This window comes from Protopterus annectens, chromosome 12.part0 (genome assembly GCF_019279795.1).
Source record: "Protopterus annectens isolate FY-2018-M chromosome 12.part0, PAN1.0, whole genome shotgun sequence".
In the NCBI taxonomy this organism is placed as follows: Eukaryota; Metazoa; Chordata; order Ceratodontiformes; family Protopteridae; genus Protopterus; species Protopterus annectens.
The window spans coordinates 3,968,280-3,994,856 of NC_056746.1; the positions used below are offsets into that span (position 1 = coordinate 3,968,280).

A 26,577-nucleotide genomic window follows, 5' to 3' on the forward strand; every position below is an offset into this window, starting at 1 on the left:
TCGCATTTCCAAAGCTATTAAGGTTACAAAGTAGTAGTTGTGACTAAAAACAGTAAACATATGACAGTGGAGGAGGATTTAGTCAGGATTAGAGCAAGGGCATAGCCAGTGAGTTTTAAAATACTGGGTTAGTGTTTTTTTTTTTTTTTGAAGCGGATAAGTGAGAGTTCCAGAGTAAGGGCAGCTGGAAGTGAATTCCAGGTTTTGCCAACTGAGTTTGCAAACAGTATCTCCGGATAGGTTGTTAGCTTCAACAGTTTGTACTGAAAGTTTTGTGGAAGAGCGAAGTGGCCTGGGTTTATTGTAGAGTTGGATAATGTTTTTGAGGGAGGGCATTTTTTCTGGATGGGTAATAACTTGCAACAATGAGTTGGTTATACTGGATTAGTCTAGGGAGTTCTAGCCATCCTAAGAGGTTTAGGTTCTGACAGTGGTGTGTCCTGTAGGCAAGAGCCAGTGGCAAACCTGGCAGTGTGATTATACCAGCTAGAGAGTTTGCCAAGATAAGATTTGCTCAAGTTAGTGAGTATTGGAGAGGCATAAAGTAGGGTTGAAAGCAGATGAGTACAGGGGATGGCAGTCCTAGCTAGAGGGGTAAGGAAAGGTTTATTTTTATATAGGGAGCCAATTTTATTAATGGTTTTAATTGTTGGACATGCATGTCCTATTTAAGGTAGTCTATTATAACTTCTAAGAGTTTGGTAAAGGTATCTGGTGAGGTTATGGTGCCATTATTAGATGTTATAGTAAATGAAGGTTGAGAGGACTTGAGTAGGGGAGAAGAGCAGTGGCTTTGTTAGGGTTTAATATCAGTTGCTGATTAGAGAGCCAATTTTCAACTGTGTTGAAGGTTTGGTTTTCTGGGTTAAATTGAGATCTGTTGGGGAAGAGACCGAGCAGATCAGGGTGGATTTATCAACGTTGCTTCTGGGATTACAGTGTGGAGGTCATTGATAGAGGGAGAAAAGAAGGGGACCTAATATAGAGCCCTGGGGGACTCCAAGGGTAGTGGAAAGAAGGGTGGAGAGTTTGTCCTGCCATAGGACAGTCTGCTGCCTTTCACTGAGATAAGATTGAAACCATTGTATAGCATGGTTGTCTAGGGATATTTTTTAAAGGTATGTAAGAGTAACTGGTGATTAACCATGTCGAAGTCCTTGGAAAGGTCGAGTGACAGGGCAGAAGATAATTTGTTATTGTTATGACTGTGATTTATGATGTTAGAGAAGAAGAGGGCTGAGGTGGTACTGTGATGTGACCTAAAACCTGAGAGTTGGCCAGATTCTTTTGAATAAGGTAGTGCAGGAGTTGTTTAGGGATACATTTCTCCATAATTTTGGCCAAGGGAGAAAGGATGGCTGTTGGTCTATAGTTTGACAGTTCAATGAAGCTGTGCCACCTTTATGGAGTGGTATGACGTGGGATATTTTCCAAATTGGAGGGAGTGGAGGCTTCAATTATGTTTCTATTGATTAGGATGGAGACAGGGTATGCTATGACATCTGCAGCTTTTTGCAGGTAGTCTGCGGGAAGGAGGTCAGTAGATAAGGTGGTTGGCTTGAGTTTTTTAATTAGAGCTCTGATGAGTGAGGTGGGAACTGCTTGGAAGCTGAAGGAGAGTTAGGGCACTGGGTATAGGGGTTTCAGTGTTAGAACAGGTGGGTTTAAGTTTGCTGGCAAGGGACTAGATAGTCTCCGTAAAGAAACTGTTGAAGGTGTTGGTAATGGCCTCTGGAGATTTTTGCGTTTGGGCTGAGGGGGTTGGAGTTGTGGATTGTCCTGGGTATAGGAATTTAATACCTGCCCAGAACTTCTGAGGTTTATTTTGATGTTTCTGTTGTAGGTGGCAAAAATATTTTTTTGTCTAGTAATATGGATTTTTTGTATTATGATTATATTGTCAAAATTTAAGTTGATTTTGAGGGACTTTGGAGGAGTGCCATGTGGTCCAGGCATTATTTCTTTGAATGATCTTTAATTTACTGTCTTTTGTGAGCCAAGGGGCAACTTTTGTTTTAGTTCTAATAGAAGCGTGCAGGTGCGTGATTATCAAGGATGGCCAGGAATGTGGTATTGAAGTGGATTCCTGCCTCATCTAGTGGTAGTTGTTTTAGAATTGACCAATTGCATAATTTAAGTTTATCTAGGAATTTGGTAAGGTTAAAGATTTTATTTCTTATTATTTTGTAGGTGAGCAGATGCGGAGATGCAACTTTGTGACTAATAATAGGTTAAGAAGTGATCACTTAGATCTTCAGGGAGACTACCTGATTTATACATGTGGGGGAGGGCTATTGATAAGTATCCAGTTTAGGATCCATTCTTTATTGCTGGGCTTGCTGATCCTGGTAGGGGAGGATATAGTTTGTGTGAACCCATGTAAGTTTACGTGGGTGGTTGGGATCTCAGCAGTGCATCTATTCCAATCTATATTGAGGTCCCCAAGAACAATGGTTTCTTGGGGGTAGGCATTGGATAGCCAGTGGAGGATGTCTTCTAGGGTGCCTGAATTATTACGTGGGGGAATGTATACACAAACTCTGTTTATGCATTTGTTTTTATTTATTTGTAGTTTGGTAATCAGAATTTTTGCTTTGTTAAAACGGGGTGGTGGTTGGTAATCTAGAGTGACATTTAGGGAGGTTTTGTAGACCATGGCTACTCCACCCCCTTCCTAGTAGTACGGTCTAGTCTGAGTATGTTATACCCAGGTGGTACAATTTCATTATCTGATGTAGTTGGTTTTAGCCAAGTTTCAGTAAGAGAAAGTATTTCTGGGAGTAGGTTGTTAGGAGGGCAAGGAGGTTGTGGACCTTATTATTAATGCTTCTGATGTTTAAATGGCAGGTCAGGAGTGAATTGAGGGTCTATTTAGGCTTTGTCTTATGTTTGGGCTAGTAATATAAGAGTTAGTGCTGTCAGATGAGGATGGGCCAGGGTTGGGGTGGATATCCCCATCAATAAGAGTGCAAGGCAAGCTAGCTATGAGCTTTAAGAATTTGTTTTAGTTTTTGGTAGTATTTAGTTTTGCTGTTAACATATCTGGGTATAACAGAGTAGAAGTTAGGAGTATTGGATGTAATGACTGCAACAGTGAATACACTCTAACATTTATGGTAAGTGTACACAACTGTACTTTTTCCATATTAGTGCACAACTGAATGGAGTCCTATCTTTGCAAGCCTTTCAGGGTGGGAGCTGTGAGAAGGGATAGTACTTTTGCTGTTGCGGGCAGACCAGTGTGTTTTTCCTTATTAATGCACAACTGGATGGGGTCATTTTATCTTTGCAATCCTTTCAGGGTGGGAGCCATGAGAGGGGATAGTACCGTGCTTGATACAGGACAGCCAACTGGGTCAGAAGCACAGGGGCGTTTTTAGTTCTAGTGTAGTTTAGAGTTTTCCCCACTGGATACCGGTTGTCTTCAAGTTTGATTTAGTCCCACCTTTCTGCAGTTGAGTAGTTAGGTATGGATTCTGCAGTATATATGTTAAGAATTTGAGTAGGCATATTTGGCACTCTCTCGTTGCATATCTGTGAAGAAAATATCCAGTTGTCCAAGTGAGCACATTGTTGGTAACCTTTGCATACCTCTTAACTGCTATGATTTAGCACACCACTCTGATTTTGGTGTTCATAGTTAGAGTTGTTCCTCTTAGATTACTGGTGCTCCTCTTAAAATCAGACCTGTTTATGGGTTCATAATTATACAAAGCAAGTCTATTAAAACTCAGTCACTAACTATATAGGGTCTAGTATATAAAAAAACCTATTGTGAAGAATGGGAAGGCACTCTTCTTTCTGACCCTCTGCTAAGATTTTGAAGGTCTTTGCAATGATTTTTAATGCTCAGAGGTTGGGAGTTATAAACCTTTGACAGGTATGTACCAAGCAAATTATGTATTGCCATTTAATGTAAATATGTAGCTTAGGCATTCAGATAATGCGTAGAAGTGATAACAGAAATTATAGAATTCCAGATGTTCAAATTGCTACTTGATGTATATGCATTAATCTTTTGATTTAGTTCAGGTATAGATATGTAGTACAGATTTTGCATAGGCAGAGTGGAATTTAAGTAGCTGCATTGATGGTCATTATTTATGATAATATAACAGTAGTGTTGAGAAGGGAAAATGTTTTTTGCCTCTGGATTAAAATGTTTTTAGTAAATGCTGTCTCACAGATGCATTAAACTAATTGAGTAGGCAACATTTTTAACTTGTCCTGAGATTGAGACACTTCAGAGTAGGGGTGCATTAGTTAAGGTATAGTGAAGAATGTAAAAACCCTGTGTTTAGGAGATGCATATTTTTGTTGCATGCTTCACTGAGGATTGTACTTTTGATCTTGTTTGTTGGAGCTAGCTTGATAAATTGACATTCACTTAAAAATAAATTTCTTTGCCAGACTGTTAGACGTAATGGAACACTCAAATGACGTTCAGGACATAGCCTAAAAAAGTTGAGAGAAAGGGAATGGTTTGAGGAATGTGGGACATGGGTTAAAAGGGAGAAAGGTAAGAGTTAAGTTAAATGTGTATGAAGGAAAAGTTGAGGCAGAGCAGTCTAATGACTAGTATAATGTGGCTGAAGACTGTGGAACTGTTTAGGCATTACGTAGAGAAAGGTATGGGGAAACTGGAGAAAAAAGGGGAGAGTTCTTTACTCCACTGACAGGGAAAAACACCCCTCATTTTTACTTTGAGCCGACTAGTGTATGTTAATTATTCCTATCCTTGCATCAGAGAGTCTGTGCTTTGAGCACCTGATAAGGAGAGTTTATACAATATTTGTGTTCAGCCTGATAGTGTACATGGTATGGAGTTCAAAAGCCTAGGGACTTGCCTTCTTAAGACTGTATTAAAATGAAAAAGTGAAAGGAAAGATTAATGTACCAAATTTGAAAGATATTTAGTGAATTATGAAGTGACATAAATGTGTAGGTGATGTAAATGCTCCTAATGTTCAGCTAAATTGGCCGATGCATCATTTGTTTAATGCTTCCATGTAGAAAAGGACTGCTGTTTCAAAATTTGTCCTCTGATGAGGTAAGAGAAAAATCACTTTTAAAAGTGTGAATTAGTAGCATGTCCAACCACTGGAGTTGCTGTAATACTGGGTTTATTATGTAGGTATTTTTATTTTTGGTCTTGTGTTTTGCAAAGCGCATGGCATTCTGTTTTCAGCAGCAAGTTGTAATTCTGTTTTGACAATTGCTTTTGAGCTGGCTGAACGGCATTTTTTAGCCTTTTCCGTCGTATCATTTATAGGTAAGGGAATTTATTCTGAAGTTTATTCCCATAATTTTAAAGGGTAGTTGATTTGATGAAGAATTAATGAAATGCTACATAGAAATTTGCCAAGGTGTGCCTTGGTAGTTCATTTGTACTGTTAGTATAGTTTCTAAGCTTGAACTGTATGAAATAATGAAATTGCTTGTTTTATGTATTTAAATTTGGCTCCACCTTTTCTCCCCTCTTTTAGTTAACATTGGAGTTGGTGAATCAGACTTTGTTTTGGGACAGCTATATTACTTGTCCTCCATACAGGCACCTGATGTGGCTAAGTCGTGGGCTGCATTAGCAAGCTGGGCATACAGATGGGGACGAAAGGTTGTAGATAATGCCAGGTAAGTAGTGCTTATATCTTGGGGTAATACTTGTATGAGTGATTTATTATACTTTTAAAGCCAGGTGTATATTGTTGGTTTATTGACCACTGAGGGAAGCAGTTTCACAATGGACTAATTTCCATCTGTCTTGAAAGGTGGTAAGAAGATGGTTCTGTCTTTACATAATAAGAATCTGACATTTTAAGGGTTTGTATTTAGGTTATATGTTTACTTCATCATCTCCACCAATAGCATGTTACCATGTTTTTCTTTAACACTTGGAGATACCGTTGTACCTGTACAGATGCACACCTTGGCATAATACACAAGCTTCGTAAGCATTCTGTAATCCTGCAGGATTTTTTTTTTTGCTGCACACTTCATACTACCACCCTAGCTATGATTGTCAAAGTCTTGAATTTGCATGTCTAAGTACCAACATACTAGGTGGGTGTATGTTGTCATATTACCAACTAAAATTTCCATCAGCTTTTTCCATTACCGTCTTGGGTAAGAGGGTGATGCTAAAAGCTGCTGCAAGAACAGAGGATGTGTTCAGAGAACACCAAAGGAGAAGAAACTTTCATGCAATTAAAAAAAAAAAAGTGTCTGTCATAGTGAAGTACCTTCAACTTGAATTAGTGTAGTGAAGTACCTTCAACTTGAATTAGTGTAAGGATCTTTCTTCTAGGATCATGCTTAAGATGGTGTTACCATTAGGACAAACTTTTGAGCACTTAGAGGTATAACCTGGAGAAATTTGTCAGGTGTTTTTCAGTCAGCACCCTCCGCCAAAGTCCATACATCTGTTAATGAACTTTAACTGTAGCATTTGTTCCGTAGACTGCTGCTTATCTGCTTTTTAGATTATCAACACGTTTTTGGCAGTGTACTGTTGTCCGGTTCTAATTTTGTTGCTTTGCCTGATTAGGTTTTGATTCTATTTTTTATGCATTATGAAGACATCTTCATGTTTTAAAAAAATCAAGGCCTTTGGTCACAAGAAGCTTCAGCAAGATGGATATTTGAAGTGAATTTTTTCTTCCTTGGGTACCCCCTTCCCCCTGACTGCACCAAACACTTATCTTCTGGTAGCACCCTTAGGGGGAAAACTAGCACTTTTTTCTCAAAATTGGCACATTACAACCCAGGACAAATGGGTTGTAGACATAGTGTCACAAGGCTACAAGTTTAATTTCCATACCCTGCCAAGGGCAAATGGTTGGCCAGACCTGCCAAACAATCAATGGGCAGAGGCTCAAAAACAAGTTGCAGCTTTCATGGTCATGAGGGCTATTCAGCAAGTGCCACAGCAAGAGCAGGGACAAGGATTTTACTCGACTGTTCTTGGTACCCAGAAAGGACAAAGCATGGAGACCAATACTGGACCTATCTATTCTAAACACTTTACTGGATATACCAAAATTCAAGATGTTGACCTTACAGCAGCTTCTGCCCATGCTGGGCAGCAAGGCTTGGCTCGTTACTTTAGACCTAAAAGAGGCATACCTGCATGTCCCAATCAGACAATCATGCAGAAGATGCCTCAGATTCAAGGCTGGCTCAAAGCATTACCAATTCTCTGCACTGCCCTTTGGCTTATTTACTGCGCCCAGGGTCTTCACAAAATGCCTGGCACCAGTAATTGCTTACTGCAGACAGAGGAATACAAATATATCCTTACTTGGATGACTGCTTCATACAAGCAGCGAACAAGGACATTCTACTACAGCATCTGACGTTTGTGATGAGACTTTTAACATGCCTAGGGTACACAGTCAACAAAAAGAAATCAAAACTAGTATCCTGTCAAGAGATAATATTCCTGGGTGCAAGCTTAAATACAACTGCCCAGATGGCTTATCTCACTCCAGACAAACAAAGGCAACTGACTACCTATTTCAAGGAAATGGCAACAAAGGCCCAGTTATCTGCAAGAAAAATTCTGCAGGCTTTGGGCTTCATGGCATCCTGCATCTTACTAATTCCATATGCAAGACTGCATATGAGGAAAATTCAATGGTACCTAAAAAGTGTCTGGACACAACATTGCCACAGTCTGGAAACGATGATTACTCTAATTCCCTGCCTGCAACAGGAGTTTTGATGGTGGACAAAGGCTTGTCACCAAAACAAGGGACAGCCATTCTCACTACCCGCAGCCAGGCAGAGCCTAATGATGGATGCTTCAGATTATACCTGGGGGGCACACATGGCAGGAAGAGGCATTCAGGGCACCTGGTCCACAAACCAAAAGCATCTACATAGCAATCAAAAAGAGATGCTAGCTGTTCAAAATGCCTTGACAGCCTTCAAGGACCTACTTCATCCGGGGCAACTACTGATAAAGGCAGACAACACCACTGTTATGTGGTACATAAACAAGCAAGGGGGCACTCATTCTTATCCCCTGAGCAGACAAGCCTTGGCTTTATGGGACACAGCATTGACTTACCAAGTTCATCTGCAGGCACAATTCCTGCCAGGAAAGGAAAATACTCTGGCAGATTAACTAAGCAGAAACCTCATGGATCGCCACAAGTGGCACCTGGATCCACAAGTCTTCAGCATAATGGGGACGCCCGGACATAGATCTATTTGCCTCCCTTCAAAACAATCAACTAAAAAGATTCTGCACAAGGACTTATCACAGACAAGCTTGGAAAGTGGACGCCTTATCTTTCAACTGGACAAACCTATCAGTATATGCCTTTCCTCCACTGCCTCTCCTCCCCTAGGTACTCCTAAAGGTCAGGCAGGAGAAACCAAAAATGATTCTGATTGCCCCAGACTGGCTACGCTAGTACTGGTATCCGATCTTAAGGAACTTGTCCCAATGCCCAGCCTGGACCTTACCTCAAATACCTCATCTACTGTCCCAGCAAAACAATCAGATTCTGCACAGCCAACTCAGGACCCTAAACCTGGCAGCATGGCGGATAATGTTGCCATACAAACCACACCTCTCAGTAAAGCTGTGATGGCTGTCATTTTAGAAGCCAGAAGGCATAGTACTAGAAAATCCTATGCTGGGAAATGGAAGAGATTCTGTGCTTGGAACCAAGCTCAAGGAGCTGATACAGCTGTCCCAAATATTCCTCAGATTTTGCAATACTTAACTGAGATGCTGGACTAAGGCCTATCTTTTTCATCAATTAAAATCCATGCCTCTGCCATTTCAGCTCATTACAATATAGAGCCCACCACTCTTTTCTCATCCTTTATTAAGGCAGTACCTCAGAGGAGCCAAAAACATAAGGCCACCAAGGAGAATGCCAATACCTGCATGGGACCTCAATTATGTCTTGGAAAAACTCACCTTACCTCCTTTTGAGCCAACTGCTACTGCGGATATCAAGTTCTTGTCTTGGAAAACAGCTGTGCTCCTAGCAATAACTTCTGCAAGACGAGTTTCAGAGCTACAGGCTCTCATGGCTGTGGAACCCTTTATCATTTTTTATCCAGACATGGTCTCTCTGAGAACAAACCCTACAGTTATGCCTAAGGTGGTATCCAGTGTTGCCAACTTTTTATCCATATCCACAGAACAAGGGGGAGAAAATTCTGCATTCTTTGGACGTACACAGACCACTTAGATTCTACTTGGACAAAACTAACGTTTTCAGAAAGACAGAACAATTACTAGTGGCATATGCCACAGCATCACAAGCAGACTCTTTCAAAGTGGATAGGTCACTGCATTCGTTTCTGCTACTCACAGCATGGCAAACCAGTGCCTTAGGGCTGCAGCCACTTCTGCAGCCTTTCTCGGGAGTACCAACCAAAGATATTTTATAGTCTGCTACTTGGAGTTCAGTGCATACCTTTACAAAACATTACAATCTGCCTCTTTACTCTAAATCCAGGGCAGGCTTTGCCACTGCAGTTCTGCAAGGCCTCATAGCCGCTCCTAATGCTGTTTAGCTCCAGCCCCCCAACCATAGCTTTGGGCCTCAACCCAAACGTAATGACTGCAACAGTGAAACACGAAGAACATAGTACAGTTGTGTACACTTACCATAAATGTAGATGTTAGAGTGTATTCACTGTTGCAGTCCAGGTTACCCACCTGCCATCCCCCTTACTTTTGCTCGGCCTTATCTTCACTTCTCTAATCTATACAACCTAGGTGGTGTATTTGCTTATAGATGAAGGTAAAGCTTATTTTGGTGCATGTATGTTTTATTTACATAATTTTAGCCTACCTTTTTGGGAGCACCTGACATCTGGGGCAAGAAAAACTGAATAAAATGGCATCGGCTGCATCTTTTATACCCCTGACGTCAGGGAAGAGGCAACAGCAACCGATGCAGGACCCAAGACTTTGGAATTCAGGCCGACTGAGGGCAACCTGCCATCAGGATAAACCCAAATGTAATGACTGCAACAGTGAATACACTCGAACATCTACATTTATGGTAAGTGTACGCAAGTGTACTCTCTCTAGGACGATGCGTTCCATGGCCTTTCAGACCAGGCTTGTCAGACTAATGAGGCGGTAGTTCCTGAGGTCTGTGTTGGCACCCCTTTTGTGGAGTGCGATAACTGTTGCTGTGTGCCACTTCTTAGGCACAAAGCCTGAAGTGAAGCAATGGTTGAACATGGTACTTAGGTGGGGTGCCAGTACGTTCTGTAGTTCATGCAGAACACAGCTTGGGATGTTGTCCGGTCCCATAGATGCTGTGTTCTTGGCTTTGGAGAGTGCAATCTTCACCTGTGTGGCCATGATTTCAGGGGGTTTGCAATCATCCGGTAAGGGGATGGGCCCTTTGGGGGGGGGGTGAGGGGGGGGTGAAGTCAGCACTGAACCTTGGCAATATCAGTTGGCTCGGTAAATTTAGTGCCATTGTGCTGTAGTTCAGAGCAGATCTGAGTGTTGCCATTGCGATTCTTGACATAGCTGTAGAAAGCTTTGTGGTTGTGTTTAGAATCCAAGGCGATTTTATTTTCGTAACTAGCTTAGGAGGATTTTGTGAGGGATCTCAGCTTCTTGTTGAGGCTGACCAGGGAGTTCCTACAGTCATGGGATTTTACTCTTTTTTTGCAACAGTTTCTTCCTTCTGTTGTAGAGCTTGTTTATGGCAGGGGAACCACCAGATTGGCTTCCCTTTTCTGGAGGATAGCATATTGGTTCTGTTGGGGATGGCACGCTCCATACACTCGTGTATGTGCTTGTACAGTTACATTTGTATATGATTCAGCAGTTGTCACTATTTTCCATCTGTGTGGGTGTAATGAAGTTTGCCACTTCTGACTTGAGCATGAAGTTGGCTTTGGAGAAGTTTTTTATGGTGGTTTCCTTAATGGGGAGGGGGGCGGGATATGGGTGTATAGGGTGATTAGCTTGAGGTCGGACCTGTTCAGCGAGGAGTTGACCTATGGCGTGTAGCTTCTGTAACCCATATTGGTAATGACCAGGTCCAGGATGATGTTCTTCGTGTTTCATTGTTGCAGTCATTACATTTGGGTAATCTGCTGGCAGGTTGCCCTCAGTCGGCCTGAATTCCAAAGTCTTGGGTCCTGTGTCGGTGGCTGTCTCCTCTTCCATGACATCAGGTCATCAGTGGTATAAAACATGCAGCCGACGGCATTTTCTTTAGTCTTTCTTGCCGCGTGGTGCCCGAAGCAGAAGCATTTCGCAAGTGCCAGTCGGCCGACTACTGAAATATTCGAGTTTGAGTTTCAGAACCGAAGTCTTCACTAAAGCTAAGTACCCCGTTGGGGAAACTTTTTTCTTGCTCCTTCCCGATGTCAGAAAAAGTTAATAATTGTATTACTTGTGGGAAGCAAGTACTTCATAAGGATTTCCATTGATACTATATTCCTTGCCCTAGGCCCTGATAACAATGTGCCTGGCTGTCGGTTTTGTGCTAGATTTAACCAATGCACTCTTAAGCGTCGGTATATTTTTGCATCAAAGTATTTTGGAAACGGATTTAACTACCCAGAAATGTCGTCTGATAGCAATCCGACTACCAGAGTACATAAAAAAAACACAAAGAAAAGGACAGATAAAGGCAGTCAAGATCCAAAACTGATGACTAAGCTTCTCCTAAGCCAGTCGCCGGTTCGCCGGTACTCAGTGAGGTGCTTTCGCAGTACCTGATACCCGCTACCTTAGAGTCGCAGGCCTCTACCGACACCCATGTGGAGTCCGGCATGCCGCAAGATATTCAAGGTATTGGACCGATGCGTGTATCTCCCTCAGATGAGTCCAGAGTCGGTGAGCAGGCACTGGCCTCTGAGGGTGTATTCAGACCTCAACCTTTGTATATCAAACCGACAGCTGCAAAACCAAAGACAAAGGCAACTTCTAAAACTAAAAAACTGATGCATGAGCCACGTGCACAGGCCTTTATCTCTAAAAAACAGATGATCAAAATGGCCGACGACCTTACCTTGATCAGGGGTACCCATCCCCCTCCAGATAAGAGGCCCTAGGCAAGACACTGATTATGAATCTTCAGATCAGGTTTCTGTTTCTTCTGATTCCTGTTCTGATCAGGAATTATCTATACCTCCCTATGAGGATTCTGATGTAGAGGAGTCTATACCATCTGCATCTCCTCCTGAGAATTCTTCATTTGGAGAAACCTTGCATACTTTGAGGGAACATTTTCACTAGGAGAGTCAAGACTTCTCAGAATCAAAAAAGAGGCTCAGGGATTTCCTTCTCCCTCAGCACAGGCCTTTAGCCATTCCCCCTGTTTGACATTGTGGATGATGTGTTTTCGGAGTCAAGCTTGACCCCTGACTCCTTACCTCCAGCTCCCAGTAAGCCTGACAGATATTACAGGGTCCCTGACTCAAATAAATTTTTATTTAGAAGCCCTGCTGCTGATCCTGAAACTATTTCACAGGGTCCAAAGGGAGTTAAGGCCTCAACAGCAAAAAATCCTACCCCCTCTGACAGACATTCAAGGGCAGTGGACACATGGGGAAAAAAGGTCTATACATCTGCAACCTTGGCAATCAGGGCCTTAAACTGTCAATTTCATATGCTTAAGTACCAACAACATGTTATGGGATTGCTGAAACAGAAAATGATGATTTCAGAATGTGCAGAAAATAAAGAATTGCAGGAATTATTGCATGCAGCTGAACAGGTTGGAAAGCATACTTTGTAATGTGGTTTTGACTCCTTCGAGGCCTCCTGCAGGGCCGCAGTTACTGGATCTGTGATTAGGAGGCATGCCTGGTTAAAGTAACAAAATTTGCCTGATCATGTTAAAGCTAAATTGCTAGATGTACCTTTACAACATGATTCTCTGTTTGGTATTAAGGCAGAAGAGGTTTTAAAGAAAATGGAAGACAAAGCTAAGTCTATGCAAACTGTTAGACTTCTTACAAGTGCAGCCACTAAGATTCAGTAGACACTGGCCTACAAAAAAATTGGTCCTTTCCTGTGTCAGACAGAGCTCAAAGGGGCAAATCCAGACGCTCTAAGGGTTCCAGATACCAGGCGCAAGATTCATACAGGTCAAAGCAATGGGGCGCTTCTACCTCCAAATCTGGAGGAGATAAAGCGCAAACCTACAGAAAACAATCCCAATGACTTCCCTCTGCCTACACCAAGCACTTATCTTTTTGGCAGCACCCATAGGGGGAAAATTAGCACTTTTTGCTCAGAAATTGGCAGTTAATAACCCAGGACAAGTGGGTACTAAACATAGTATCACAGGGATACAGATTCCATTTCCACACTCTGCCAATGGTTGGCCAGATCTGTGACAAAATCAATGGGCAGAGGCACAGAAACAGGTTACATCCCTCATGGATATGGGGGCCATTCAGCCAGTACCAGAACAGGAAAAAGGACAGGGTTTTTACTCGACTGTTCTTGGTACCCAGAAAGGACAAGGCCTGGTGGCCAGTACTGGATTTATCGATTTTGAACATGTACTTGGACATTCCAAAATTCAAAATGCTGACCTAAAAGAGGCATACCTGCATGTCCCAATAAGACAGTCGTGCAGAAGGTACCTCAGATTCAAGGCTGGCGTAATGCATTACCAATTCTCTGCACTGCCCTTTGGCTTTTCTACTGCGCCCAGGGTCTTTACAAAGTGCCTGGCACCAGTAATTGCATTTTGCAGACAAAGAAGTATACAAATATATTCTTACTTGGACTTTCTCATTCTAGCGGAGAACAAGGACATTCTTCTTCGACACCTGGTGTTTGTGAAAAGGCTTCTAACTTGCCCTAGGGTACACAATAAACGAAAAGAAATCACAACTGGTACCCTCTCAAAAGATAACATTCCTGGGTGCAAGCTTGAATACATCTGCCCAGATGGCTTACCTCACGCCAGACAAGCTGTTCTCAGTTGAAAAAAATTCTGCACAAGGACTTATCACAGACAAGCATGGAAAGTGGACGCCCTATCCTTAAGTTGGAAAAACCTTTCAGTTTACGCCTTTCCTCCTCTGCCTCTTCTCTCCAAGGACCTCCTAAAAGTCAGACAAGAGAAACCAAAGATGATACTGATTGATGATACTAATTGCCCCGGACTGGCCCCGCCAATACTGGTACCCAATTCTAAGGAACTTGTCTCAATACCCACCTTGGACCTTACCTCAAAGACCTCAACTACTATCCCAGCAAAACAATTAGATCCTGCACAATCAACTACAGACACTGAACCTGGCAGCATGGTTGATCATGTAGTTATACAAACAACACCACTCAGTAAAGCTGTGATGGATGTCATTTTGGAAGCCAGAAGGCTTAGTACTAGAAAATCATATGCTGACAAATGGAAGAGATTCTGTGCTTGGAATCAAGCACAAGGAACTGATGCAGCAGAACCAAATATTCCTCAAATATTACAATACTTAACTGAGATGCTTGACAAAGGCCTTTCTCATCAATTAAAATCCATGCCTCTGCCATTTCTGCTCATTACAATACAGAGCCACCAATCTTTTCTCATCCTTTATTAAAGCAGTATCTTAGAGGAGCCAAAAATGTAAGGCCTCCTAGAAAATCACCATTACCTGCATGGGGCCTCAATTATGTGTTGGAAAAGCTCAACCTGCCTCCATTTGAACCAGCTGCTACCACTGATGTAAAGTTCTTATCATGGAAAACAGCTCTGCTACTAGCAATTACTTCAGCAAGAAGAGTCTCAGAGCTACAGGCCCTCATGGCTGTAGAGCCTATTATTATATTTTACCCAGACAGTGTGTCTCTGAGGACAAATCCTACTTTTATACCTAAGGTGGTTTCCAGTGTGGCTCTTAACCAAACATTTCATTTGCCAACCTTTTATCCAAATCCGCAGAACAAGGGGGAAGATAATTCTGCATTCCTTGGACGTACACAAACAGCCAAGATTCTACTTGAGCAGGACTAAAGCTCTAAGAAAAACTGAGCAATTACTAGTGACATATGCTGCAGGATCAGAAGAAAAGGCTATTCCAAAGCGGACAAGCCACCGCATCCGTTTCTGCTACTTACACCATGGTAAGCCTGTGCCCAAGGGCATTAGGTCTCATTCCACCAGAGCTGCAGCTACTTCAGCAGCTTTTCTCAGAGGAGTACCAACTAGAGGCATTCTAGAGGCTGCTACTTGGAGTTCTGTTCACACCTTTACAAAGCATTATCCTTTGCCTCTCTACTCTTAAGTCCAGGGCAGGCTTTGCCACTGCAGTTCTGCAGGGCCTTATAGCCTCACCTAATGCTGTTTAGCTCCAGCCTCCCAACCATAGCTTTGGGATTCTACCCAAATGTAATGACTGCAACAGTGAAACACGAAGAACATAGTACAGTTGTGTACACTTAACATAAATGTAGATGTTAGAGTGTATTCACTGTTGCAAGTCCAGGTTTACCCTCCTGCCATCCCCCTGTCATTATGGAGTTAATCTTCCCTTCTCTATCTTCTACATCCTATGTGGTGTATTTGCTTGTAGATGAAGGTAACTTTTTTATTGATGCATGTATATGTGTGTGTATATATATATATATATATATATATATATATATATATTTATTTATTTATTTTTTTTTTTTTCGCTACCTTTTTCGGGGCAAGAAAAACTAAAGAAAATGGCGTCGACTGTATTTTTTATACACCTGACGTCATGGAAGAGGAGACAGCAACCGACACAGGACCCAAGACTTTGGAATTCAGGCTGACTGAGGGCAACCTGCCAGCAGATTACCCAGATGTAATGACTGCAACAGTGAATACACTCAAACATCTACATTTATGGTAAGTGTACACAACTGTACTTTGCTACCCCTGGTAGAGGTATGGACAAGCTGGTCCAGGGCGTTGGAATTGATGAATTCCAGAAAACGTTGGGCAAATGAGTTAGTACATGAATAGTTTTCCCAGTTGATGGAGGGGTAGTTGAAATCTCTCAAAATTAGGGTATTGGGCTGTATCTTAATATTATCCAGTATATCGAGAAACATGGAGTGGGGGTCCTGGGGCATGGCGGGGGATCTGTAACATGCTGCAACCTGAATTACAGTCTTGCTCAGTGTTAATTGTACTTGGATAATTTCAGAGGCATTATGTTGAGCAACTAGCCTGGATGTGTGGATATCCTTTATGAATTTGGACATGCCTCCTCCTTTAGTATTTCAGTCTGGTGGTCTGGGTGGCCGAAAGGTGTGGGAAGAATTGTAGCCTGGTAATGCAGGGGTGCTCTCTGGAGCCTTAAACCAGGTCTCTGTCACTGTATAGATGTCAATGTTCTCCATCTTAAGGAAAGCCTCGAGTGTGTGCATTTTGAGGTTTAGACTTCTAGCATTGTGTAGCATTACCCTTAGATTTTGCTTGTTTGTCTACTATGGCGGTATGTTTGACATTTGAGCCTTGCCTAAAAAGGCTATAGGAGCAGCAAGAGCCTTAGCCAGTATCCGGAATCCCAGCAGTGACAGATGCAGGCCATCTCTGGCAAAGCATTGTGGCCTGTCGCTCATGTCATTGCAGGCAGACAGATACTGGATCCCCTTGGAATTACACCAGAATCTTAGCCAATTGTTGAAGTCAGTCATTTTGTCCTTTTACTGTGGCATCATTCTGGCCAATGGCAGGATGCTGCTAAGGGCCTAGTGTCATACCTGTCTGGGCCACATGGTCAGAGAGCTCCTCCATGTCTCTCTTCATGTAGTCCAGGGAGGTACGTCTCAGGTCATTCACTCCAACATGGATAATGACGGAGTCGTACTTGTGGAGTGACCTGAGTGCGTGCATTATATGGTGGATCCTGGCACCCAACAGGCAGCTGACAGTGACTTTCTCCTTGTTAAGCCTGGTGAGGGGGGCATCAGTAGTGTGCTGTGTACGTCGTTTTGCCTTATGGGCTGAGATTGAGTGGCACACTGATTTTTGTGGGCTATGTCTCGTTCGGGTAGTGTTGGGGGGTGGTGGTTGCTTGCGTTTCAGATTTGGAGGTCTGTTTTTGGGCAGATGTTTGTTGAGAACCTCCGCGAGGGTAGGTGTGTGTTTTGTATTACTGTGAGTTTGGGAGGTGCAGGTTTTAATGAACTGTGTGTTGAGTGCGATGTGGAGTTAACCTTCTCCACTTGACTCTCTAGTCCATTCTTGGATTGAGAGAGCTTGGCTTCCTCTTTGGCTATATAAGTGGATCTGTCACAGGTTGTAGTGTTGGATAGTAGGAGGAGAGAGGGTTGTTAGTGTGCATGAGGCATTTGCTACATTGCCCCAAGATGCCCAGATTCATCAGGTGGACAGAAGAAAACACCAGGAGCTTGACCCTTGGACATGCCTGATTAGTGCTTATTAATTTAAGTACTGGGAGCTGATTTCGTCTTGATTAGTGAGGAAAGTTGAGTGCTGCAGTAATTTGTAGATTTAGTGCTTGCAGCGAGAGTTGGACCAGTGCAGAGCACCAGGAATGGTTATGAGTGGTAAACCTAGATGACTGACTATTTTAAGGGATACAGAAACAGATGTTCATCGTGTGACACTGCTGCCGTCATTACACTTGGGTTATCCTGCCGTCAGGCGGTTCCCCAGCCTGCCTGAGTTCCAAAGTCTTGGTCCGGCGTCGGTTGCTGTCGCCTCCTCCCTGACGTTAGTGCGACAGGGGTATATAAGATGCAGCCGACGCCATTTTCTTCTGTCTTTCTTGCCGCGTGGTGCCCGAAGCAAAAGCAGTTTGCAAGTTCCGGTCGGCCTACTCCTGAGATTTTCATTCCTAATCCAGAACCAGTGTCTTCTACAAAGCTAAGTACCCCGTTGGGGAAACTTTTTCTTGCCTTAGACCGATGTCAGTAAAAGTTAATAACTGTATTTCTTGTGGGAAGCAAATACCGCATAAGGATTTCCATTCTTATTGTATCCCAAGCTTAGGCCCAGACCACGACGTTACTGGTTGTCGGTTTTGTGCTAGGTTTAATAAGCGCACTATTAAACGTCGGTTTGATTTTGCCCAACAATACTTTGGCAGAAAATTTAATTATACCATGCCGTCGGAACATTCGGCGACCGGTATTCATAAAAAGCGCAAAGACAAGGACAGGCATCCGAGGCCCAAAACTGACGACGAAGCCTCTTCTAGGCCAGTCACTGGTTCTCAGGTTTTCAGTGAGGTGCCTTCGCAGCCCCTGACAACCGCTTCTGCAGAACCACAGGCCGCCCCCGACCCCCACGTGGAGATGGCTGGGCCTTCGGATGCACTAGCTTTTCAGCAGACCGAAACCGATCCTGCAGAGGGATCCTGAGTACCTGAGCTACCCGCAGCTTCAGAGAGTGTCTTCAGACCTACTCAGCTAAGCATTAAACCCTCTTCTAAGTCAAAGCCTCCTTTAAAAACTAAGAAACAAGTACAGCGTTCTCCAGGACAGGCCTCCATGCCTAAGAAGCAAATGCTCAAAATGGCCGAAGACCTAATCACTCTGATCCAGGGGTTCCCATCCCCCACCTGATAAAAGGCCTAGACAGGATGCAGATTATGATTCATCCGACCAGGGGTCCATTTCCTCTGATTCATCCTCAGACCTGGGATACTCTTTACCCCCTTATGAGGATTCTGATGCTGAGGAATCTATTCCGTCAGCCTCTCCACCTGAGGACTACTACTTTGGGGAAACCTTACATACCATGAGGGAGCATTTCCATTGGGAAGGCCAGGATTATTCAGAATCCAAGAAAAGGCTCAGAGACTTCCTATTATTACCTCAACACAGACCCCCGGCTATTCCGCCAGGACTAGATATTATGGATGTTGTGTACACTGAATCCAGCTTAAATCCTGATTTTTTACCTCCAGCTCCACTTAAACCGGACAGATATTACAGAGTCCCTGACTCTCACAAATTTCTGTATAAAAGCCCTGTTGTTGATCCTGAAACTATTTCTCAGGGACCCAAAGGGGTTAAAGTCTCATCAGCAAAGAACCCAGTTCTCTCTGACAGAGATTCCAGAGCATTAGACAGGTGGGGAAAGAAAGTATATACGTCTGCAACTTTAGCAATGAGAGCCTTAAAATTGCCAGTTTCACATGCTAAAATATCAGCAATTTTGATGTCTCAGTTGAAACAAAAAAATGCTTCCAGATACAGATCCTGCTAATTTTAAAGAAATGCAGGATTTATTGCATGCCGCTGAACAAGTGGGAAAGCATACTTTGCAATGTGGTTTTGATTCTTTAGAGGCCTCATGCAGAGCAGCAGTTACAGGCTCTCTGTCATTAGAAGACATGCATGGTTAAAAGAACATACGTTACCAGATCATGGTAAAGCTAAATTACTGGATGCACCTTTACAGCAGGATGTTTTATCTGGAGTTAAGGCAGAAGAGGTATTAAAGAAAATGGAGGATAAGGCAAAATCTATGCAAGCAGTGAAGGATTTCTTACAGGTTCAGCCTCCTCGATTTAGTAGGAACTGGCCAGCAAAGAATTGGTCCTTTCCAGTTAATGACAGACCTCAAAGGGGCAGATACTGATGGCCAAGAGGTAGAGGTCAACCACAAGGTCCTTACAGGCCTCGACAATGGGGTGCATCAGGCCAGAAAGAAGGGGAAGACAGGCACCAGCCATATAAAAAACAGCCCCAATGACTTCCCACTCCAGCTGCCAAACAACTCACTCTTGGCAGCACCTTTGTGAGGAAAACTGGCACTTTATCACAATTGGCATATGATCACCCAAGACAAATTGGTTCTCAATATTATTTCAAAAGGTTACAGGTTCCACTTTCACACTCTGCCAAGATTAAAAGGAATGCCAAATCTGCCACTAAATCAATGGGCAGAGGCCCAAAAACAAATTATGGCACTCATGAACATGGGAGCTATTCAAAAGGTACCACCACAGGAACAAGGGCAAGGATTTTACTCAAGACTCTTTCTGGTTCCCAGGAAAGACAAAGCCTGGAGGCCCATTCTGGATCTTTCTTCAATAAACACTTACCTGGATGTTCCGAAATTCAAAATGTTGGCATTACAGCAGCTTCTTCCCATGCTGGGCAAGCAAGCTTGGCTCGTGACTTTGGACCTCAAGGAGGCATACCCGCTTGTCCCTATTAGACAAAACTGCAGAAGATACCTCAGGTTCTTAGCTGGTCCAATGCACTATCAATTCTCTGCACTGCCCTTTGGATTATCTACTGCGCCCAGGGTCTTCATAAAATGCCTGGCACCAGTAATTGCATTTTGCAGACAGAAAGGAATTCAAATTTACCCATACCTGGACTGCCTCATTCAAGCAGAGAGCAAGGACATTCTTCTACAGCATCTGGCGTTTGTAAAAAAAAAAAATGTTAAGTTGCCTGGGGTACACAGTAAACAAAAAGAAATCAAAACTAGTGCCCTCACAAGAGATAATATTCCTGGGTGCCAGCTTGAACACAACGGCCCAGATGGCTTTTCTCACGCCAGACAAGCAAGGACAACTGACTCAATACTTTCAATTGATGGCAACAAAGACCCAACTCCCTGCAAGAAAAATTCTGCAGGCCTTGGGCTTCATGGCATCTTGCATAGTACTAATGACATATGCCAGACTGCATATGAGGAAACTACAATGGTACCTAAAGAATGTATGGTCTCAACACTGTCAAAGTTTGGAAGCAGTTATACCACTAATACTTTGCCTTCAACAGGAGTTTCCATGGTGGGCTCAAGCTTGTCACCTCAAAAAGGGACTGCCTTTCACTTAACCTACAGCCAGGCAAACACTGACAACAGATGCATCGGATTACGCCTGGGGAGCACACATGGCAAGAAAATGTATTCAGGGCAAGTGGCCCGCAGAAAAAGGCATCTTCACATTAATCAAAAAGAGATGCTAGCTGTACAAAATGCCCTTATAGCTTTCAAGGACCTGTTGCATCAAGGACAACTACTACTAAAGACAGACAACACCACAGTTATGTGATACATAAACAAGCAAGGGGGCACTCACTCCTACCCCCTCTGCAGGCAAGCCATGACCTTGTGGAACACCGCTATAAACTATCATGTTCATCTACAAGCACAATTCCTGCCAGGAGAGAAAAACACACTGGCAGACTACTTAAGCAGAAATATCATGGATCCCCATGAATGGGAATTGAATCCTCAAATATTCAAAATGATAACAAAGAAATGGTGGAGCCCGGACATAGATCTGTTTGCCTCCCCAATGAATTGCCAGCTAAAGAAATTCTGCACAAGGAGTTACCATCCGCAAGCATGGAAAGTGGATGCCCTCTCATTCAGCTGGACAAACCTACAAGTATATGCTTTTCCACCACTGCCTCTTCTCCCAAAGGTACTCATAAAAGCCAGGCAAGAAGAGCCAAAAATGATCCTGATTGCACCAGACTGGCCACACCAGCACTGGTATCCAATCTTAAAAAACTTAGCACAAGGACCACCCTGGATTTTGCCTCAAATACCACATCTGCTGTCGCAGCACAACAATCCCTTACTTCACAGCCAGCTAAAGACACTAAACCTAGCTGCATGGAAGATTCCCTAGCCACGCAAGCAATGCCTCTCTCCAAAGCAGTTATGGATGTCATTCTGGAGGCCAGAAGGCCTAGTACCAGGAAAGTCTACTCAGATAAATGGAAGAGATTCTGTGCCTGGAACCAGGCTCTCAGCCTTGATCCTCTTGTGCCAAACATTCCTCAGATACTACAATATTTGACTGAGATGCTAGACACAGGCCTCTCCTTTTCATCCATCAAGATCCACGCCTCTGCCATCTCTGCACATTACAACATGGATCCACCAATTTTCTCTAATCCTTTGCTAAAACAGTACCTCAGAGGGGCTAAAAACATAAGACCGCCCCATAGAGCACCTACTCCAACTTTGGACCTCAACTTTGTTTTGGAAAAATTAACTTTACCTCCTTTTGAACCAGCTAGCATGGAAGAATTAAAATACATTTCTTGGAAAATTGCTCTGCTCCTGGCAATAACTTCTGCAAGAAGAGTTTCAGAATTACAGGCACTAATGGCAGTGGAACCTTTCCTCATTTTCTACCAGGACAGTGTGTCCTTAAGAACTAACCCTACGTTTATGCCTAAGGTGGTTTCAAGTGTGTCTCTAAACCAAACCATTCATTTGCCTACTTTTTATCCAAAACCACAGAATAAAGGGGAAAGACTACTGCATTCATTGGACATTCACAGGCAGTTGTGCTTCTACTTGGAGAAAACCAAAGCTTTCAGAAAATCTGAGCAATTATTGGTAGCATATGCTGCAGCAGCACAGGGAAAAGCCATTTCAAAACAGACTATTTCCAAATGGATAGGACATTGCATACTTTTCTGCTATACGCACCATGGAAAACCTGTGCCTAACAGCATTAGATCTCACTCCACCAGGCCACTTCAACTGCCTACCTCAGAGGAGTACCTACAAAATATATTTTGGAAGCAGCAACATGGAGTTCTGTGCATACCTTCACCAAGCATTACCATCTGCCTCTATACTCTAAATCCAGAGCTGGCTTCGCCTCTGCAGTGCTGCAGGGCCTTATAGCCACCCCTAATGCCTTATAGAACTAACCACCCTACCTCAGCTTTGGGATTCTACCCAAGTGTAATGACTGCAGCAGTTGTCACACGATGAACATAGTACAGTTTTGTACCCACCATAAATGTAGATGTTAGAGTGTAGACACTGCTGCAGTCCAGGTTACCCTCCCTCCTTCCCCTCTTACTGGCTAGTACGTACCTAGTTCCTCTACCTTTTACTACCTATGGGGAGTATTTGCTGGTAGCTGAAAGTATGTTGTTTGCATTTCTTATGTATCTTTTATTAGCAATTTGAATTGCCTACCTATTTGGGGGCACCTGACATCTGGGGCAAGAAAAACTTAAGAAAATGGCGTCGGCTGCATCTTAAATACCCACTGACGTCAGGGAGGAGGCGACAGCAACCGACGCCGGACCAAGACTTTGGCACTCAGGCTGGCTGGGGAACCGCCTGACAGCAGGATAACCCAAGTGTAATGACTGCAGCAGTGTCTACACTCGAACATCTACATTTATGGTAGGTACAAAACTGTACTTTGAGTGCTAAAACTAGAAGATTAACTAGTTTTAAGGGAACAGGAACAGTTTTGAGCACTAAAACTAGAAGACTGGCTAGTTCTAAGGGAAATCTGAAGAGCAGACTTTCTGGCACCGGAAATAGTTTAACAGCAGTTAAATGCTGCTGTACGGTGCACAAAACCACAAACACAGATTTTTAGACAGAAAGATTAACAGAATAGAAATATCCCAAAATGGCCAATAAAGCTACAGATTCTGAGCTGAAACCACTCCTCCAGGTGACGGGCTGTTTCAAAGCTCACCACTCTCTCTGATGTGACGTGCTCTGTAGATCTTCAGGATGCGTACTGTCACGTCATAATAAACGGGCACTCCTAAAGAAATTTATGCTTTCGGCTGAGAGACCCATCATTACCAATTTATTTCCCCTGCTCTTTGGGCTCACCACCACCCCCAGTGTGTTCAAAAGGTTGGCAGAGGTGGCAGCTCACTTGAGACTGAAAAGATTGTTTCCATACCTAGACAACTGCCTCCTCACCACCTCCTGAATTCGTCTCCTTCAACAATACAGCGATATTTGCTCCAGATTTGTTACTTACTGGGAATAGCAATCCATCATGCCTAGTCAAATCTGACACCAATACAGAGCCTGGAGTTTATTGGCGCACATCTGAATATGACAACGCAAATGGCATCTTTACCAACTCATTGCATAGACAAATTCAGGTTCATCAGATTCTATCCCATCAGTCGTCTTCAGCCAGATTCATTCCGATAGCTTTGGGGTCTGTGGCAGAAGCAGCAGTCCTACTTTCTGCACTTTACTATTTGCATGTTCTTCAGTGAACTCTAGCTGTTCAACGCTCTATTCTTCAACAACCCCTAGCTTTTCCAATAAAGCTCACACCTATTTCCAAACACCACATCCAGTCAGATGACATTTATGTAAGCCGACCTTTTGATCTGATGTTGCCCATTTCGTTATGCATCACAAGTGGGTCTTTGGGTCCATCCTCAGATTCAACTCAGCCATTTGTTCCGGGCATATGATCAGAGCCTTAAACTCCTGTCTCTCCTGTAATGCCTTACTCCTCTTCAACCCCTCAGATCTCATTTGCAGTCTTCCAGCACAGACACGATTCAGTGCCTCCGTTCAGATAAGTGATTTTTTCATTTAACTCTGGTTTATTAATAGCCTTTTTTTTTCTTCTAGCTAGTTTTTAAGTGTCTTGTGTGCTGTTTTTTCTTTCAGCATGTCTGACATGCTGGTGGGTTTGTACAGACCCTCTGGTTTTAAGAGGTGTGCCTCTTGTGGGCATAAGATTCCTCAATTGGATGCACACAAGGTGTGTGTATTGTCTGGGACTGGGGCACTTGGAGGTGCCGTGCGATATCTGCTCTGCCTTCAGTCCCCGTACCCTTGCTGATTGGTGGAACAAGCTGACCTTGAGAGGTCTTCTCGCGTCCTAAGAAGCGTGCCCCCTCAGCTACCCCGGGGACCACGGCTTCTGCTCCCGAGAAGTGCAAGAAACTGTTGTATCCATCATCTTTGGATTTGTTCTGTTCCTGCTTCTCTCTGGATCTGCGAGGCCCTTCAGATCCAGTAGAGCCGGTGCCGGCCAAGACTTCCCCTTTGCCGAATACTCAGCCTTTAGGTCTGAGCAGTCAGTCAGATCCTGGCGAGATAGTTTTGAGCCACAGCTCTTCATCTCCGAAGCAGACTCCTTTGGGTCCGATTTGCCTGGCTCTGAGGTCTTGGAGCCATACCCTGCATCTGAGTAAATTTCCCGCCCCTGTCCCGACCATCCAGACCAGTTGGTCGCCCTTCAGGTCTACACATTTCTCAGTCATCTCTAGATCCTCTCGGCTACCCCACTCCAATATGGATTGGATGATGAGCTTTCTCAAAGCTGAGATCCAGCTGGTGATCTTGCCTTTTCTGACCCATGCTGGATCTGTGAGAATACCAATCCCAATACCACAGCCTCCTCCTCTGATCTGACCTTTGGCTTAGGATTTGCAGGGCCTGGCATTCCCAAGTGGACCATCAGAGCACGGAGATGTTCTTCGTTCCACATTGCTGCAGTCCTTACTATTGGGTAGTCCGCTGTCCAGTCGGCCCGAATACCAGAGTATATGACGCCGGTCAGGGCGCATTAGACTGACGTCAGTACGCCAGGGTACTAATGCGCATGACCGACGTCATATCCTCAGTCTTTTTTGCCGCATGGTCCGATGCAGAAGCAGTTTTGCGAGTGCAGGTTGGCGTTCTGAAATATTTCCGAAACCGGAGTTTCAGACCGAATCAGGAGTTGGCTAAGTACCCCGTTGGGGAACATTTTGGTTTTTCTTGCCTCAGTATTTAACCGATGTCAGAAAAAGTGAATAACTGTATTTCTTGTGGGAAACAGATAACTCATAGGGATTACCATACCTTGTGTATACCTTGTTTAGGGCCTGAGCACGACGTTGTTGGATGCCGCTCTTGTGCTAGGTTTAACAAACGCACTATTAAGAGGAGGTTAGATTGTGCCAGGTTAGTGTTTGGGAAGCGTTGCAATTATAAAATGCCGTCGGATGCTCCGGCCCGCTTCGTCCAAGAAGCGCAAGGACAAAACAGCGAAGCCTAGGGTTGATGAACCGGCAGTCCCCGACGTCGGTTCTTTAGAAGGCTCAGTGGAGCCAGAGGCTTTGCCAGGAGTTTCTATGGAGTCTCAGGCAGAAACTTTACTGTTACAGGATGTGCCTTCTCAGGAGGTAGGCCAGGCTGAGGGGGCTTCTCAGGTAACTGTTCTTCCCTCTCTTCCCAAGGTAGTTAGAGCCTCTCCTTCTGTGGCCAAAGCTTCTTTGAGAGGTAGGCCAAGTTCAGCTTCAGTGGGGGTTTCTCCTAGCATTTCGGGTTCTGTACCTAAGAAACATATGCTTAAAATGGCAGAAGATTTGATTACTATGATTAGAGGTTCTATGCCCCCTCCTGATAAGAGGCCTAGGGTGGAACCGGAGTTTGATAGTTTTGAACAGTGTTCAGAGGCTTCTGAGTCTTCTGCGGAAGATGTGCTGGAGTATCCTCCTTATTCTGATTCTGACGTGGATGATTCCACTCCTACAGCTTCTCCTCCTGAGGATTTCTCATTTTCAGAGACTCTGCATTCCATGAGGGAGCACTTTAAATGGGAAGGCCAGGATTACTCTGATTCCAGGAAAAGGCTTAGGGAATTCTTGTTTTTACCCCAGCATAGGCCCTTAGCTATACCTCCTGTGTTGAATGTGGTGGAAGATGTTTTTGCAGAGGCTACCCTGAACCCTGACTCTTTGCCTCCTGCTCCTGTTAAACCTGATAGGTACTATAGGGTGCCCGAAGCTCATAAGTATTTGTTTAAGAGTCCTAGGGCGGATCCAGAAACTGTTTCTCAGGGGCCTAAAGGTGTTAAGGCCTCTGTGGTTAAAAATCCTGTTCCCACTGATAAAGAGGCGAGGGCTTTGGATAGGTG

General features: G+C 43.7%; 1 protein-coding gene across 1 annotated transcript in view; it reads left to right on the forward strand.

Annotated features, from left to right (window-relative positions):
- LOC122817306 (serine/threonine-protein kinase SMG1-like) overlaps positions 1–26,577 on the forward strand; it is a gene marked incomplete in the record, with an annotated part of 2,898,779 nt that overhangs the window by 1,643,686 nt on the left and 1,228,516 nt on the right. The window contains 1 exon segment of the mRNA XM_044090530.1: positions 5,487–5,631. Within this exon segment, the coding sequence (XP_043946465.1) occupies positions 5,487–5,631 (145 nt within the window).